Consider the following 17,554-nt stretch of genomic DNA (forward strand, 5'->3'; position numbering starts at 1 on the left):
ATTCAGTTTTTCCCCCCTTTTTTTCTTGCGCTTCTCCCTCCACTTCAAAACTGCTGTTGCGGGTTTAGTCGTGTGACACCGAGCCTCCGACGCAGATCTACAGATGCCGCTGAAATGCTCCACAGATCGGTCGCTGTTGATGTGAAAACATCCAGAGACGATGTACAGGTTCATTAAGGTGAGCGAAGACCATGTTCAGTGACTTTACATCTGTTTTGACGCAAACTTCAGCTTTAATGCGCAGCTACAGCTTCTGTCAACTTTCTGATGCTGGAACATTTTTCTCAAGATGGATATGAAGTAATTTCTCTCTCTCCTGCAGATGGCTGGATGTGCAGCTCACACTTGTGGAATATTCCTGGATTATAGCAGAAAGACTTTTTTACTCCTCTGGGACTAGACACAGTGTTGTGGGTTACCGTCTGCAGGTTTTAGTCCTTGAACACACTTTGCTGAGATGAATACGTTATACATCGTGATTGAAGTGGTTATTGCTGTTCTCTCCATATCCGGCAACATACTGGTTTGCTGGGCTGTCGCCATCAACACCACTTTGAAGAACGCTACCAACTATTTTCTGGTGTCCCTGGCTGTGGCTGATATTCTGGTCGGTTGCCTCGCCATCCCTTTTGCCATAACCATCAGCATCGGCATCAGTCTGGACTTCTATGGGTGCCTGTTCCTGGCCTGTTTTGTCTTGGTACTGACACAGAGCTCCATCTTCAGTCTGCTTGCCATCGCTATTGACAGATATCTGGCAGTTAAAATTCCTCTAAGGTGAGTGTTGTGAGTGTTCATTTTACCTCTGGTGTGAAATGAATCTGCAGCTTATGAAGACTCTGTGAAGTCAAAGGGGAAAATAGTGAAACCTAGATGAGAACGTTCAGTCTCCACCTCTCATTTTATTTTTCTTCCAATCTAACAAATTGAATTAAAGTCTCAACCACCCAGTTGGTTCTTGAACCAGCCACTCATCTGTCTACAACACTGTAACTATAACTGAAAGTGTCCTGCATGTTTAATCTCTTGTTAATCTGCTAAATAAGCAGAAATAAAGAAGCTGGACATAATTCTCTCTAGATGTTGTCACTCTGTTACCATTGAGAAATAATCCCAATCAGGAGCTGGAAGATCAGTATCAGCTCTGTGATCTCATGAATGAGTTTACTGCGGAGATTAGAGTCTGGTGTAAAAATAGCAGCGTTAATATTGAAACTTGGAATGATAATCACTTAATACGTCTAAACATTATTTAAATCTGGAGTTAGGGACACTTTGAAGTGTCTGTTCTATAACCTTGATTCTATAATCTAAAGGCTTTAGATCATGTCAGCTTCACATGTGTGGCAGTGGCTCTCTTATTACAACAGCACAAACCCAAGAAATCTGTGGTCTGAGCACTTGAATCATTTTAGATCATTTTCCTCAGCTGATAAGAAGCTGGCTGTCGGTGCTTGTACTCTGACACCTCCTCCCCTCAGGCTGAGATATCAGATCAATACCTGACCACAGTGTGTCACCTCCATTGATCCTGACGGCAAAGGCCACAGAGATCCTCTGTGCGGCCGCTGAGTGCGTCTACAGTCCGCCTGAAGAAACAGAAGCAGACGCTGCCTGATATTTCCGTGAAATGAGGAAGCTTTATTATCAGTTGGGAGTCGTCCGTCTCCTGGTGGAGTGTTGTTTGTTTTTTCACCGGTGTCAGAGAGCTGACAGTTTTTATTTTAAGGCAACATTCAGTGGAGTGAATGTTGTGGGCTCTGGGTGTGTATGCGGGCTGTTCATGTTGAGCGGCTGTTTAGCTGTTTAGCTGTCATTTCCATTACACTCAAACACTGGCAAGGAAGGACAGTTTGACACTAGTCTGGGATGAAGGTTTTCTGCCACCAAACAAGTGGCTTGTAAAAAAATCCCCATTTGTGCTTCTATTTTTGACCCACGGACGGAAAGCAAACCTAACACACCTCCTCACACAGAAAAGACTGACTTTAACTGCCTGTAAACCTCTCACAACTGCCTCTGTAACAAGTTTTCAACATGAAACTTTATAGTTTCCTCTGAAAGCCCAACTCCCACCATCAAAACACACATACACACACGTGATAATAAGATCAGTGTGTATATGTTCAGCTCAAATTACATGCAGCAGTGTCTGGTGTGTGTGTGGGTGGTTGTGTGTGCGTGTGTGTGAGTGTGTGTGTGTGTTAGTGTGAGTTCAGCCAGTCCTGCAGCCCTTCGGGATTGTGAATCTCTCTCAGATAAAAGTGTTTTCACAGATGGTTTTAGAAGAAGTGAAAGGCCAGAGCCAGATGTTTTAAACCCCGTGAGAAGCCACACAAACACTCAACACTCCCCTCGAGCCCCCGTCCCCCCCTTTAGCATTTCTCAGAAAAACACCCTCCAGCTATTTTGTCCCTCTGTCCAGTTGGAGCTTTCGAATAACCTTTAGCACAGCGCGCACCACAGAAGGATTGTCCCCACCCACACCAGCAGCGCTGCCTTGCTGTGGTGAGGGAATGGGGCATCACCTCGCCTCAGGCTGCTGATTCAGCACATTTCAGCTTCATCATTTTAATGGACAGCTGAAGAGTCTTCTTGTCTTTGTTTCAGCACATGTGGGGGTGGGTTCAAACAAGTGACCCATATTTTATCGATCTGAATGGAAATCACATGGATAATGAAGGGAAAACAGGGTCCAGGTGGTCCTCAGACTTTTAGGGTCCTGAAATGACCTGGGATCAGCTGTGGAGACTATAGAGGACAAGTGCAGTAAGATGTTAACAATGGTTAACAATGTGTGTAGGAACAAGGTTTGAGGACTTGATATCAGTGTGTGATTTATGGTGTGTGTGGGTTTTACAGTTTGACATAGACTGACTGACAACAGTAATGAAATCAACATTTAAGGAAATACACTTATTTATTTATTTTTCCTGAAGGTTAGATGAGAGGATTGACACCACCCTCATGTCTGTGTATCCAATGCGAAGCTACAGACAGCAGACCGTTAGCTTAGCTCATCATAATGATGACAGGAAACAGGGAGACAGGAGCTAGCCTGTCCTCAGCACCGCTACCGCCCACTGATTTACATGTTGTGTGTTTGTTGAATCTGTTCTGGTTTTATTATGGGTTATGTGGTGTAGTTATTTCTCTGTGGGTGTCGAAGCTGAGGAAGTTACTTTGCCCAGCCACTAGTTACCAAGAAATACAGTGGCATGTAAAACTACATATTGTTTTTACATTTTAGTTTGTGTATGGATCAAGAGATATAAAAGAGACAGATAGAGAGTGGTATATTGTGTTAATTAGCTTCAGAGGTGTTGGTGGGGTATTTTATTCAACACCAGGCTAGCTGCTCCCCCCTGCTTCCAGTCTTTATGCTAAGCTAAGCTAACTGACTCCCGGGTTGAGCCTTTTGTATGGACTCAACAGTATAGAGTGCTGTCAGTTGGGTTGAGATCAGGTCATTCACAAGTATATGATTCAGATTTTATCAAGCTGTTCAGTAAATCCTTGTCCCCTGTATAGAAGCATCAGAATTTGTTATATTTGAGCATTCATTTACTCAGGTTTGTCCTTTTAATTTGTCTGGTCTGTGAGGGTGTTTTACACAGACAGCTGTGGAAATGGAAGGTGATGGAGGTGACGGGTTAAACCAAGGGCGTAGGTTTGCATATGGAGAGTAGGGACATGTCCCTACCAATATTTTGGGAGGACAGAATTGTCCCTACTATGTTTGGAGTGAAGTTATATTAGTGTGACCTCCAAGAGGCTACGTCTCCGAGACAACCGATTTAGGCATGCTAGCATTTGATTAACTGAAGGGCTATCTGAAGGCTGACGTCGGGTGAGAATATCACAGTGGTACCTAACGTCACCAGAAAAATGTCAACTGATGTTAATTATCCATGTTAGCTAGCATTAACTAGCGAGCTAACACTGGCTTCTGTCTTCTACAAGCTAGCAGTCAGGTTGCTAGCAGGACTAAACATAAAACAGTGGATATACCAAAGTATGAGTTTAATTTCTGTCGAAAAGTCCCATGAAAATGTCAACATGCCTTACTTCACTGTGACATTTTTATGCCTTAGTATACTATGATTATATATATGGCGTGCTACCGTAGTGCAGTGGTTGTAATTGTTGCCTTACAAAATGCAAGGGTTCTTGGTTCGAACCCCACCTGGGACCGTTGTGCATTTTGCATGTGCGTCCTATGCCTGCATGGGTAGTTGGGTACTCCGGCTTCCTCCCGCAATCCAAAGACATGCACATTAGTTTTATGACGTTTTATGCCTTACTATACTATGACGTTTTTTTGACATTTTTAAGCCTTACTATACTGTGATGTTTTTATAACATTTTATGCCTTAGTATACTATGACATTTTTATAACATTTTATGCCTTACTATACTATGACATTTTTATAACATTTAATGCCTTAGTATACTATGACATTTTATGCCTTACTATACTATGACGTTTTTTAACATTTTATGCCTTACTGTACTATAACATGTTATGCCTTACTATACGATGACATTTTTTTTTTAATTTAATGCCTTACTATACTAGGACGTTTTTTTTAACATGATGTCTTTAACATTTAATGCCTTACTATACTTATACTTACTATACTTATACTTACTACTATGACGTTTTTTGACATTTTATGCCCTACTATACTATTACGTTTTTTTTTAACATTTAATGCCTTACTATACTATGACTATATTTATGGGGTGGCACCGTAGTGAAGTGCTTGCAACTGTTGCCTCATAATGCTCTCAGTTTGAACACCGCCTTGGACCATCTTTGTGAATTTTGCATGTTCTCTTTATGTCTGCATGGGTTCTGTCCGGGTACTCTAGCTACTTCCCGCAATCCAAAGACCTGCACATTATTTTCATGACATGAAAATTTTTTCTTTACTGTTCTATGATGTTTTCATGCCTTACTATACTATGACTCATGACATATATATGACATATATATCCCTATATCAAAAGTGATGTTATCATATGTGTGACATATAAGAGGATATATTATTTTGACATGTATACATCCTTTGGATATATGAAGATATAAGTTCATGCAGGTTTGTGAAATACCCAGTAAAACTTTATTAAAACAACATGATTATTAAAATTCTACATGTTTGTATATCATTTTCTCAATAATTCCTCAATAAATTTAAACATACGTTTATCTTTTATATTTACATATATAATGAACATATACCGACAGGCTTTGGGATGGATATATATTTATGTTACATAGATAATATACAGACATACTAAAATACATGTTTCTATTAGCTAGACATATATGTCAATACATGATATTGTTCCAATTTCTACCAGGTTTCATATGTAATTTTTACATATATATGCTATACATAAATACATATATGATTTTACTTCATATGCACATATATTTCATATATGGATATTCAACACATGTAAATATATTACATTTGCGATAAACACTGCAATAAACAGTTTTGTTGATGGCATTAAAAAGCCAATCTCTTTGTTTTCGAGGGGTGGTGGGGCGGGATTGTTGCATCTCTACCAATGTTGAGACCAAATCTACACCCTTGGGTTAAAACAACACTGATTGCTATTATCACAGCGACACAGAACTGACCATTTCCTCAGAGCAAGACGAAGTCTCTCCAGCCTGAAGGGGCTGTAAAACCTGACCATATTGTTCTTTCTTTGTTAGGTTTTATTACTTCCAAGTTATGTTTTCACCTGCATCTGTTTATCTGTCAGCAGAAAGTACTGAACCGATTTGCAGCGAACTTGGTGGAGGGAGGGGGCATGGGCCTGGGAAGAACCCATTAGATTTTGGGACAGGTCCGGATCATTTAGTATGAATTCGATTTTTTATTCCTCCAGGCCGGCGACAGTCAGAGCTGGAGACATATTGTTTTCAGGTTGACCATCCCATTCTCGTGGCCTTGACGGAACTTCTTCAAAATTGGTACAAACATTGACTTGGACTCAAGGAGGAACTGATTAGATTTTGGTGGTCAAAGATCAAAGGTCAAGGTCATGGTGACCTCAGAAAACACTTTTGTAGCCATAACTCAAGCCTTTACAGCAATTATGACAAAATGTCACACAATGTCCTGGCTTGTCTTAATTGGCTCCCAATTCGCTTTAGGATAGATTTTAAGGTTGTGCTGTATGTTTTTAAAGCGCTCAATGGATTAGCCCCTCCCCTCATCACAGATCCTTTCAACCCCCTTAACCACATCCTGGCCCCTCAGATCGTCGGACATGGGCCTCCTCACCCTCCCTCGCACTCACCTTAAACACAGAGGTGACTGTGATTTCTCAGTCATGGCCTCCACACTGTGGAATAACCTGCCCAGGTCAATCAGATCCGCCCCATCCATCCACTCCTTCAACTCTCGCCTAAAAACAGTTTTATTCTCATTAGCCTTTGAGCCAAGATCAGTCAGGTCTGCTTGCTTGTTTTTGTCGTGCTGTTTTAGTGTCTGTGATTGACTTTGATTCTCTGTGTTGATTGTGTTTTCCTGGTGTGCAGCACTTTGATCAGCTGTTTTTTAAATGTGCTCTATAAATAAATTTGATTTGATTGTTTCACATTAGCCTTGGAGGAGGTTCGCGCTCTCTCTGTTTTCCATTCTACTTAGTTAGTTAGTTAGTTAGTTAGTCAGTCAGTCAGTCAGTTAGTTAATTAGTTAGTCAGTCAGTCAGTTAGTTAGTCAGTTAGTTTGTCAGTCAGTCAGTCAGTCAGTCAGTCAGTTAGTCAGTTAGTTTGTTAGTCAGTCAGTCAGTCAGTTAGTCAGTTAGTTTGTTAGTCAGTCAGTCAGTCAGTCAGTCAGTCAGTCAGTTTGTCAGCAGGATTACACAAAAACTACTGATTTGCACCAAACTTGGTGGAGGGATGGATCATGGACGGGGGAAGAACCCATTAAAAAATTTGGTCCAGATCCAGTTTAAGGGGCAGATGTTGGATTTTTTTTCATGACTTTTCTAAAGATTGCAGGAAAGGGCATTTTTAGACATTTTCAAGCAAAGTTGATTATTATTATTTATGAAAAAAATAGATTATCAGGGAAGTAGTTGAGCTTCACAGCTAGAAGCGCTGTTACACTCCATCTCTCCATGAAAATGTACAGATATTATATCAAATTTTCCTGTCTATTTTCTGTCAAAACAACTCTCACACAAATTGGAGCGTGACAGTTTTACATATTCAAATACGTGTCAACTTGCATTTGTGGTTTTAATGCAGCTTGTTTTTTTTAGAGAGACACTCCTAAACTAAATATATAATGCAAAGACATTCCAGAATAAAATCCCCTTGTGTTGTCAGTGTGAATGGGCACATGCTTGATTGTGTTTGTAGCTGAGCTGCGGACCCTGCCGGATATTTAAGCAGACGTTGTGAAGATTGAGTGTATGTGTGCGTGTGTGTGTGTGTGTGGTTGTGTTTGCGGCCTGGCAAAGGTCTGCAGCCCCAGGCGGAAGCACAGCCGCACAGAGAAGAGAAGGGATGTATGGAGAAAGAAAGCAAAACAAAGATAGATGCCAGCGTGCTGTCGTCATGCCAGAGCTAATCCATTCAGCCTCTTGCTCACTCCTTCCCTCCAAAGACAGAGAGAGAGAGAGAGAGAGAGTGGGAGGCGATGAGCAGGAGATGGACCCTCTAGAAAACGAACCCTGTGCTGCCTGCTGTACATGTGAGCTCTGAAGCCCCCCCCACCCCACCCATGGGCAGAGGTCTGTATTATTCATGGCCCCTGGGTCGACCTGCTCGCCTCCCTGGAGCAGAGTCGCAGGACGGAGGCTGGACCCGCACGCCACTCATGAATAATTGACTGTTGGGATTGTCGTAATTACTAGAACCCAGGGCTGTTTCCCTCTCAGAGGAGGACGGGGTTAATCATTATGAAGCCATGTTTGACTAACAACTTTCATTTTACTGGCAAATTCTCTGCATGTGAAACCAGGACTTAGATGGCAGCAATTTCCTGCCTTTGCCCTTTGAGTCAGAGGCGTTTGCTGCAGTTTGAACCCACTTCCTCACAGCCTGGCTTCACTCATCTCTCACAGCTTTTTAAAGGATGAGACTGGTTTTATAGTTTTCTTTATAAAGCACTGTGATGAGACCAAAACCAACAGTTGATGATTTTATCTTGTGTAGCCACAGCTGCACATGGCTTCTCATCAAAAACACAGAGAGAAAGTGATATTGTTGCACTAGGTGACGTTTTCTGTCCTGACACTATCTACACCTACCTACGTGTAGAACACCTGTCAGTCCATGGGTGTGGATTGTATTTACATCAGCAAACTGGTTCAAAAAAGGGGATTTCATGTTTATGTATCTGAACAAGTCAAGGTATAATCCTGAGAAATCATTTTCCAACACTGAAAAAGAAAGCATTTACTGCTGAACACATTGTTTCCAAACAATGTTGTTCTGTTTCTCACTTATCAGCAGTTTCTTTAATCTTTTTCTGCATGAGGTGAATGTTTCTTCTTGAAGTAGCGCGACCAGTTCCTCAGTTTATCTTAGTCATAGTCTATTTGTGGCCCACTGAGTCCGTGTCTGCGTCTGCTGCGATCTCCCTCCACTGCTCACCGTATGTCTGATAGTTTTGTTGAAGGATGTGAGAGCGCACAGTGATACAGTGAAGTGAAACACCACAGTGATGCACAGCCGGTTCAGGTAGATGCTGGTCAGCCACAGGTAGGTGACGGTGGTGTTCAGGAGGTGGATGACTCAGTCGGTCAAGGCTTCAGTTCAGTTCTCTCATTCCCACATTCAAACAGATATAATTCATCCTGTCCATAGGAGCTGTGAAGTGATCCCCCCTCGCTCAGACTCATATGAAGCTTCATATTCAGTCAGCTGAACTTTATTCCGTATTTAAGCCGAGAACAAGAGCTGCGGGTTTTGGCCTCCATCTTTTCACCTCCACTGTGGACAGGAAGTTTGATTAGTCACCATTAACTCCTTCATCGTACACGTACATGTGAGCATTTGAGTATTATTTTGAAAAACTGTGAACCCATCCGTTAACAAGTCAGTGTTTAGTGATCGAATGGCGTGTAAAAATATTCATTCATATTCATATTCACTATCATAACAGTTATTAGTCATTTACAATTTACTTGGCAAATGGCTTGTTAATAACATAACAGATTAATGTATGAAAATGTTTTTATTAATCATTCACTAATGATTGTTCCATCATTAAACAAAGTGTTACTGAACTTTAACTTGTGACATAATGTGATCATGTAAGTAGACGTCAGATGGATTACTTGTGGCACCTCCAGCTCAGTGTGTGTGTGTGTGTGTGTGTGTGACCGCACTCCTGTACACATCTGTATGAGTCATGACCATGCGGTCTCTCGCCTGAAACACTTTGAGGAAACAGTTAATTTTGCTTCAGGCACTGTTCATATGGCGGGGACCGGCAGACCGAATCAGCTCTGCATCTGAACACGCAGCCGCCATGCACCTGCTGTTGAGGATTTCCTTTCATATGTCAGTCAGGCGATGGCTCTACGGGAAACACACGAAATCAGTTCAGGATCTAAACAGCACGAAGTCGAGACAGAGGAAAAAGTGAAAATCAAAAAAAGTCTCTAAGTGTTTCAGTGGCTTCTTTCATTTTCACACGTTCACGCTCTGTGGGTTTGCTCTGGTAAACTCCTGCTCACAGCTTCTGAATGTAGATGCAGACAGTTAACCTACATCACACCTAAAGCAGATGTGTGTGTCATTTCAGCGCCGTGTTTGTTGTACTAGTTGAAGCGCAGCAGGATGTGCGATGGAGTCAGATAGCAGCACCCTTAATGTTTTCATTTTGCAGCTGATAATGTGTTCAGGGTGAAACAGGCCTATGTGTTGCTGTTGTAGTTAGATGATTACATGGAAAGTTGAAATGACTGGTAGAGTTATAGGGGTGTAACTGCCTGCAACTATGTGTGTTTATCTTTTATTGTTGCATTTACAAGCTGTGTACTTTTTTTAATTGAACTGAGGGTGTAGTTTCCACCCTCTGAGTCACATGTCAGGGTCTGTGTCAGGGTGAGAGGATGAACTGAGGGGATTTTTTTTTATTTAAATATAGACAAAAACAAAACTGATTTGGGTGTCATCACTTAAAATAGATTGTGTTTGTTCATAATTGTAATTCAGAGGAAGCTCTGATCATATTTTAAGACTCATTTATACATAAATGCTTTCTTTCCACTGTTCATCCGATAGACTCGATGAATCATCCACTGCAGGGCTTCAGATAAAAGAGTTGGACATTTTAGTAATGTGCTTTTTTTTTTTTACTTAGAGTGAGATGAGAAAATCAATCCCTCTCTCGTGTCTGTAAACTAAATACGAATCTACAGCCAGCATCTAGTTATCTTTGCTTAGCTTAGCATAAAGACTGGAAACAGGGGGAAACAGCTAACCACAGTTACAGAATGCAACCAGCACGTATAAAGTTCACCACCTTAAGTCACACCTTAACAGAACAGAAAGAACTTATAAAATATGATGCACCATCATAGGTTGAAATACTGAACACATATGAAATAGTTAAAATTAGCTTTGCCTCAACCTGCTGCTCATATTAATCATAATCCACTATTTAAGAATAATGTAACACCATGACAAGGGGAACTCAGCTGCCGAGTGACTGCTCTGTGTTTGATAACTTAATTACACTTTGCTGACAATACTTCTGTACCTTAAGAGTTTGAATGCAGGACATTATTTGTGATGGAGCATCTTCACAGTGAGGTGTACTGATACTTCTTCCACCACTGCACGAAGAAAACATTGTAAAAATCTATTTGGCAGCTTTTTCAAAAACAAGGCTGACGACTGTCAAGATCTCATTTCACTGCATTAATGTTTTATTCTTTGGTTGTGTATGTTTTGGATCCAACCACGAGCCGAACTTCTTGTCTTTGTGTTATTGTTAATTCCGGATGTTTGGTTTACAAAAAGACAAAGTTGTTATTTTCCTACGTCACTTCAATGCAACAAACCACAACAATGCACTTTCACACTTGACTATCCTGATTGTCTGACTGACGCATTAGGCCACGTCGACAGCTGTTCGCTTTCTATGAGCAGAAGTAAAGATTCACATTGTCTGATTCTCCAGTGTGTCGTTTATTGGACAGATACACAGTCAGCTAACGTTGAGTGCTGCTGGGATTTTGAGAGAAAATGAAAAAGGTTAAGGTCATCTGCAGATCATGAGTCATACATGGGCAAATGTTTACATCAGAAGATTGTTAAACTGAATCACAGAAAAAGCACCAGAGACACTGTTTCATACATGTTCACACTTCCACATTGGAGACATTGTACAGACACTAACCTCTGCTGTGTTTCTCTAGGTACAAGGAGTTAATGACAGGAAAGACCGCCAGAGAAATCATTGCTATTTTATGGATCCTCTCCTTTGTCATTGGCCTCATCCCTTTCTTTGGCTGGAACCGGAAGCACTTCGGTTGCACGGGGAACAGCTCCAGGACGGACAACACTACAAACACTGGCCTCACGCAGGGGCCGAGCGGCAGAGGGGACTTGCTAAAGAGCTGCAAGCTCCATTGCTTCTTTGAGAGTGTGGTGGACATGGACTACATGGTCTATTTTAATTTCTTTGTCTGTGTGCTGCTGCCGCTGCTCATCATGCTGGGCATCTACCTGAAGATCTTCACTGTGGCCAGGAAGCAGCTGAGACAGATCGAGCTCAAGTGCGTGGGCAACGGGGACAGCCATCACCACGGGCTGCTGCAGAAGGAGATCCGGGCCGCCAAATCCCTCTCCATTATCGTGGGACTGTTCGCTATCTGCTGGCTGCCCGTCCACATCCTCAACTGCCTCACGCTGTTCTACCAGGAGCTGAAGAAGCCGGAGGTCGTCATGTACATGGCCATCATTATGTCTCATGCCAATTCTGCGGTCAACCCCATCATCTACGCCTACCGCATCCAGGACTTCAGGAACACCTTCCGCAAGATCCTGGCCCAGCACTTCCTGTGCCGCAGGGAGGAGCTGTACCTCAGCTCCAACGGCAGCAGACGCAACAGAGACCAAATCCACATGACCATCGACCCTCTGCTATAGAGAGTCGTACTGAGGAGGAGTATTATATGTCAGCTCTGTTGTTTCAGTCTTGAATTTTATTTCCACTGCGGTTTCTAATGTTTACAGAACAAGGGTATGATATGCGAGGATGAACCGATGTTAAACGCGCCTTGAATGTGGACATTTATTTATGAACTGTGTCAAGTATCAGGGGTCGAGCAGTGAAATGTTGTTGTCGTCTTACGTAACTTTTGTATTGTGAAGGATTTTTGATTTAAAAAAAACCTGATGAAGCTAACTGGATTTGTAGGACTGTGAACAGGATCCAAACTTAAACTGCTATTTATCATTCTGAATCCACCCTGTTACAACTCCAGACACTCCTTCTTTGCCCTGCTATTTTATATTGTCAACATTCAGTGCCAGTGTTTATTTATTTATTACAAGACCTTTTCTTTGAGAATGTAAAGATCAAAAAACTTTGTGTGGTGAGATCTGTATTTGTGCACCTAGAAAGGTACAATATTAGTAGTCTACATCCCACATTCATACTCATGATCATCACAGGCTCTATATATAGATTTTCTTTATCTTTTATTTGATTATTAGAGGAGGTATTTTTCATATCAATATCCAAAGTAGGAGACAGATAAGGAGAATACATATCTTTGTAAAACAGAAATGTTCTCGAGCTGCTGCTTCAGTCTTTGCAGGTGTCCCTGCCGCTGCTCTAGTAACTCCTCCACAAAACGACGCAGGCGGAGGGAGGCGGCGGTCCACACACAGACACGCCTGCTTATTGAAAATTGCCAAAAACTAAACTAGAAGGGGAAAAATGCAAGAAAAAAAGAAATGCTTTTCCTGTCCCATGAATCATCTCTCAGGGCCACAAGCGTAGACAAAATAATCTCGTGACCTCTGTGGCTGTGATCCAGAGGATGGCGTTCTTGTGGCTCCAACACAAACGGCACGATTTGATTCAGTCACGCAGACTCAGAAATAAGTCGAAGTTTAGAGAAACACACCTGCAGTGGTGCTCCATATCATTCCCGTGTTTCTTCAGACAAAAGCTCAGGAAGTGCTGATTCACCAGAGCGTTTTCAGATGCTTTGTTTTGAGCCAACTGATGACATACTGTAAAAGTAAAAACGCCATTTAAATGATTATGATTATATTAATTATTCCTCATCATCCAGGCTTCTGGTACACATGTATTTTGTGGCTTACATAACACAAAGAATCTGTGCTTTGATTCAGTTAGCTGTACATGAATGTCACTTGCCTTAGGACTCCAGCTGACACCCCCCCCCCCCGATAGTCTCAGCTGGGATCCTGAGGCTGTTCGTACAGTCAGTCCTCCTGAAGCTGCTGAAGTCACTGACTGAGCTGAGGCAAACTGCTCCCTTTGAGAAAACAGCTCATTTTTAAAAACATACAACACTGAAGACTCATTTAATCACAATGCTAATACTGTAACACTCTTTTCCCCCTCTGTGCTAGCAAAGACATACGACTACGTCCAGAGTCCAAATCTTTTGCTCTCCGCGGTGCTCATACTTTAACATGACAGTCTGAGGGAACACAGCTGCAGCACTGCCTTTCCACTGAGTCAGATCTTCAAGCACCTGATGCTTGGTGTGTTCTCTGCTGCCGTGTGGTGGTCAGCCTTGTTGTGAAGGTTCCTGTTGAGCTTCTGAGACTGAAGACAGAGAGCTGATGAATCACAAAAAAAAAAGCTCTGGTGAAATTAATCAGAGCAAAGCAAGAGTATTTTTTATTTTATTTTGGAGTGTTGTAATTTATGTGAAGAAAATGAAAATGAAGGTGTTTTTGTTGAGAGCCATCACTACACAAACGAAAACACATTGCACTGACATTTAAGGTTATTTCCTGTCTTGGTGTGTGCTTCACTGGCGACGGAGAACCATGTTGTGTTGGTGTTTAACAAGCGTTCCTACGTCGAGCGCTTCATTCTCTCCCCTCGTGCTGTTGTGTCCAGTGTCCCACCTCTGATCTAACTTCAAGGGCTACAATACAGGAGTGTGCCGACGGTTTAGTACATTCCAATGGAGACATCTACACTGTAACTGCACTGTAACGTTGTGTTATTGTCTTTGTTGACTGATGTGTAAAAATAAGTACTGTAGGTGTCCGACTTTCTACAAGCTATTGATTGATGTCAAACTATTGCCTTCTTTTGCGATTTTTAAAAAGGTTAAGACGGACAATAACGAGTTGATCTATTTCAACATTCCTGCCTTTCATTCCGAAGTACCTATCTGTCAGTGTGCTATAGTGTCGCTACTAATCAGGAAAAACATCCACTGCGGTCGAGCTGATGTGCAACCTTTCCAGAGGCCATTCTTTCTTTCATTCAACAGAACTACAACTGCAAACTGATACTGCTATTTAACATGATGCAATCTGTATGTATGGTGAATTATTTTGTTAATAAAGGTAATGTTTATATTGTTACAGATCAGTCTTTATTCCTAAAATCTCAATTTGAGATCATACGACAATTCGTGCTTACAAGATGGAAATATGTTCATGTTTTTAGATAAAAATAACCTAAAAATAAAGCAGCACCCTGAGTCAACAGGAGGCGTTTCCTTGGTAACAGATAAAGAACTCCACTAAAGAAAAAATAAATAAAGCAACATCTGGCATCTTTCACAAAGACATGCAAGAGAGGAGGATTCATGGTCGTGCGTCCGTCCTCTTTGCAGCGGCTCAAAATGTGCGTTTGAAATGTGGGCCCTCATTCAGGAGGGTCCATCGTGTCCCCTTGGGGCCAGGTGTGCTGGTCCAGCTGCTGTACGTGGTAGTGGACCTACCTGGGTGTCAGGGTGCTGCTGTCCCACTGAGCAGCTTGGACATCTGCTGATCTGACACGCTCTCCTCCTGCGTTACACCCAGGGCCTGACAAAGGTAGGCAGCCAGGACGTGTTTGCACTGGGAGAAAAGAGCACAGACACTGATTCATGAAATAACCACAGGCACCAAAGTGATTAACGACACGGCCCTAATGGCACTCCACTGATTTAAATTCAAAGATCTCATGTAAACACCAGACTAGAAAGAAGCCGTTTGGTTCTGACCTGCCGGAAATTTTCCACAGACTGATCCTCAGTCTGAGAATATTGGTCACAAACAAATACCAGAACGATTTCCAATATTTATATCAAATTATAAACATGAAATTACAAATAGGAAAGTTGCATGAGTGTGTGTTATTTTTTAAATGGAGTGTTTGTGTGATGAATAAGAAGAAAGTCCAGGCGTTGACGTGTGTGTTGAATGACAAGCAGCCCTGCAGTTGCGTATCTGTGTGCATGTGTCACTGAACCCGCTCCTCTCATTATTATCAATATTAAAATTAATCACTGACTTGTTTTCACCCTCTGCCTGTTCCATGCATTATAAATGAGATTTCCTCCACAGCAGCGCCCGTGGATCAGTGTGTTACATAAACATTAAGACAAAGGACAAAGGTACACAAGTTTGTTTACTAGCTTCTCCTGTCAGCTGAGTTTATGAGCTCATGGCGGCCTGCTGTTGGTGGGCGAGCATCTTTATCTGTCCTCTGACCTCCTTATCAGCAGTGTGAACCTGGTCTGGCCTTATCCAGCCATGCTGGAACCTGCAGGGCCCCTGAGTGAGCACAGTGGCTCCAGCAGGGGAGCACTGCAGAGTGCATGGTCAAACTCAAGAGTCTCCTGAGTGTCGTATAGTTCTGACTTTGGGACCAGAGAGTTACATAAACCTCATCCACCAGAAGTCTCCATTGACTCCAGTGTCATCTGGCTTGCTATTTAAGTAGCCGAAGAGTTTGATGAGGCAGTGAACTGTTTTATGTCTCCGGTGTGTTTTCATGGGGAATGATATCAGCTCCACTCATGGAGAGTCTCTGGCTGCTGCTCTGTTTCTCACACTGATTTTAGCAGCATCCTCCAGGGAAAACGAGTCCCTCTAATACTCAGAGCGGGAGCTGAGGTCGTTTGCTTGTAGATATGTAGTTAAAAACAGCCGGTCAGCGACCGACAAGAACACGGCCACACCACAGTACATCTGTTACACACATTTCAACGTGTTCTTCATCTCACTTTTGACTGGGCGATGGTTTTCTCCAGGATTTACACGCTGGGCTGACAAGACGCAATGGCTGTAAATAAGCAACTGTATACGTTATGTGTTCTGACAAAAGTCAAACCCAACAGAGACGTGTATGACTGTTTCATTACCAGTGCAGATATGATCGATAAGAGAACAAACTGGCAAAATTATTTAGAAACTGTCTGATCAAAGGAAAGAACAATATGAGTCAGACCAAGCTTCGGATGTTTGGTTGGTACCAAAAATAGAGTGAGGCTCCATTTTCAGCCCAAACTGAGCGTAACAGTTTGTATGAGACTCACCAGCAGGCCTTCATTTCTGCGGAGCACGGTGTAGGCGAAGGCTGGGCACGGACAATAGTGGCAGGACACAAAGCAAGTGTACAAACGTCCGGAGCCTCCCATTACCTGCAACAGATTCATGCAAAGTACATTCAAATATATAATATAATATAATAATACAACTTGTGTGTGAAAGATCATACACACAGAGACAAGCGTCAGTTGTGTCTTCATGAGGGAGGAGATTCACCAATCAAACATGATCACCAGGCTGTTTGTCCTGGCTGCAGCCGGAGCAGCTGAGGAGCCGTGGAGAGTTAAACTGTGGAAAGGCATGAAGGAAAAACTTTTTACTGTATCACAAATGTCGGACAAGTCCAGACACGGCAGGCTGAGGTGTAACATTTTTCTCAAATGTCACAATCTCTATCTCACCATAAATCCAACTTCATGAAGTATTTACCCACCCTGTGTTTTTTAAATCACGTTGCTTATATTCATGCTACTTTGACTTCCACCAACAGTAAAAAGAAACTAACTCTAACTCACTTAATGTTAAAGTGAAAACAAATCATCTTTTTTCAATTTTCATATAATTTCTATTGGTCTATGTTTTGTGAATTTGAGCCAGTTTGTCCTTAAGTTACACCGCAGAGACAAAAGATAAGCGATGATGTCATCTAGACACAAGCACTGCAGCTGCTCCGCATGTGAAATCAAACCGTTCACACATTACGACAGCAGTCATGGTAATTCACTGAGACATAAGCACATCCTCTGATTCACAGCTGGAAGACATCCATTCATATACTGCGTCACTGTTTCGGTGTCACTACACCAGCTAACGTCACCAGAAGTTATGATGATTGTAAGCTGTGATCTCCAGCCTGCAGAGTCACATGTGAGTCCTTTACACACTGACTTAACTCTGTTCTTTGGACTCATCTTTTAAATGTTTCATAAAAAAGTGACAGAACAGTGGTTCAGTTGAAGGTGAGGTTGCATCAACCTCATCATTTCAAATTAGTTATTTGGAGGGGACGAGATAGAAGCGATG

General features: G+C 42.1%; 2 protein-coding genes across 4 annotated transcripts in view; one reads left to right on the top strand and one right to left on the bottom strand.

Moving 5' to 3' along the window:
• On the top strand, nucleotides 1-14,575 carry adora2b (adenosine A2b receptor). Of its 2 annotated transcripts, XM_023418352.2 has the most exons (3): nucleotides 1-178; nucleotides 323-777; nucleotides 11,407-14,575. In XM_023418352.2, the coding sequence occupies exons 2-3, from the start codon at nucleotides 458-460 to the stop codon at nucleotides 12,137-12,139; spliced, it is 1,053 nt and encodes a 350-aa protein (XP_023274120.1). In that variant the 5' UTR covers nucleotides 1-178; nucleotides 323-457; the 3' UTR covers nucleotides 12,140-14,575. The 2 variants fall into 2 exon arrangements, with proteins under 2 accessions (XP_023274120.1, XP_023274121.1); XM_023418353.2 differs by having other exon boundaries at nucleotides 1-777.
• Nucleotides 11,153-17,554, bottom strand: part of zswim7 (zinc finger, SWIM-type containing 7) — a 17,766-nt gene continuing 11,364 nt past the window's right edge. For both annotated transcript variants that reach the window (XM_023418355.2, XM_023418354.2), the window contains exons 4-6: nucleotides 16,519-16,623; nucleotides 14,938-15,055; nucleotides 11,153-13,813 (exon numbers count right to left, since the gene is read on the bottom strand). In XM_023418355.2, coding sequence (XP_023274123.1) covers nucleotides 14,945-15,055; nucleotides 16,519-16,623 — 216 coding nt within the window. In that variant the 3' untranslated portion in view covers nucleotides 11,153-13,813; nucleotides 14,938-14,944. The remainder of the gene's footprint in view (nucleotides 13,814-14,937; nucleotides 15,056-16,518; nucleotides 16,624-17,554) is intronic.

Source organism: Seriola lalandi, unplaced genomic scaffold, assembly GCF_002814215.2.
Source record: "Seriola lalandi dorsalis isolate HSWRI2012SDOR001 ecotype SW California unplaced genomic scaffold, Sedor1 jcf7180002054581, whole genome shotgun sequence".
Classification (NCBI taxonomy): domain Eukaryota; kingdom Metazoa; phylum Chordata; class Actinopteri; order Carangiformes; family Carangidae; genus Seriola; species Seriola lalandi.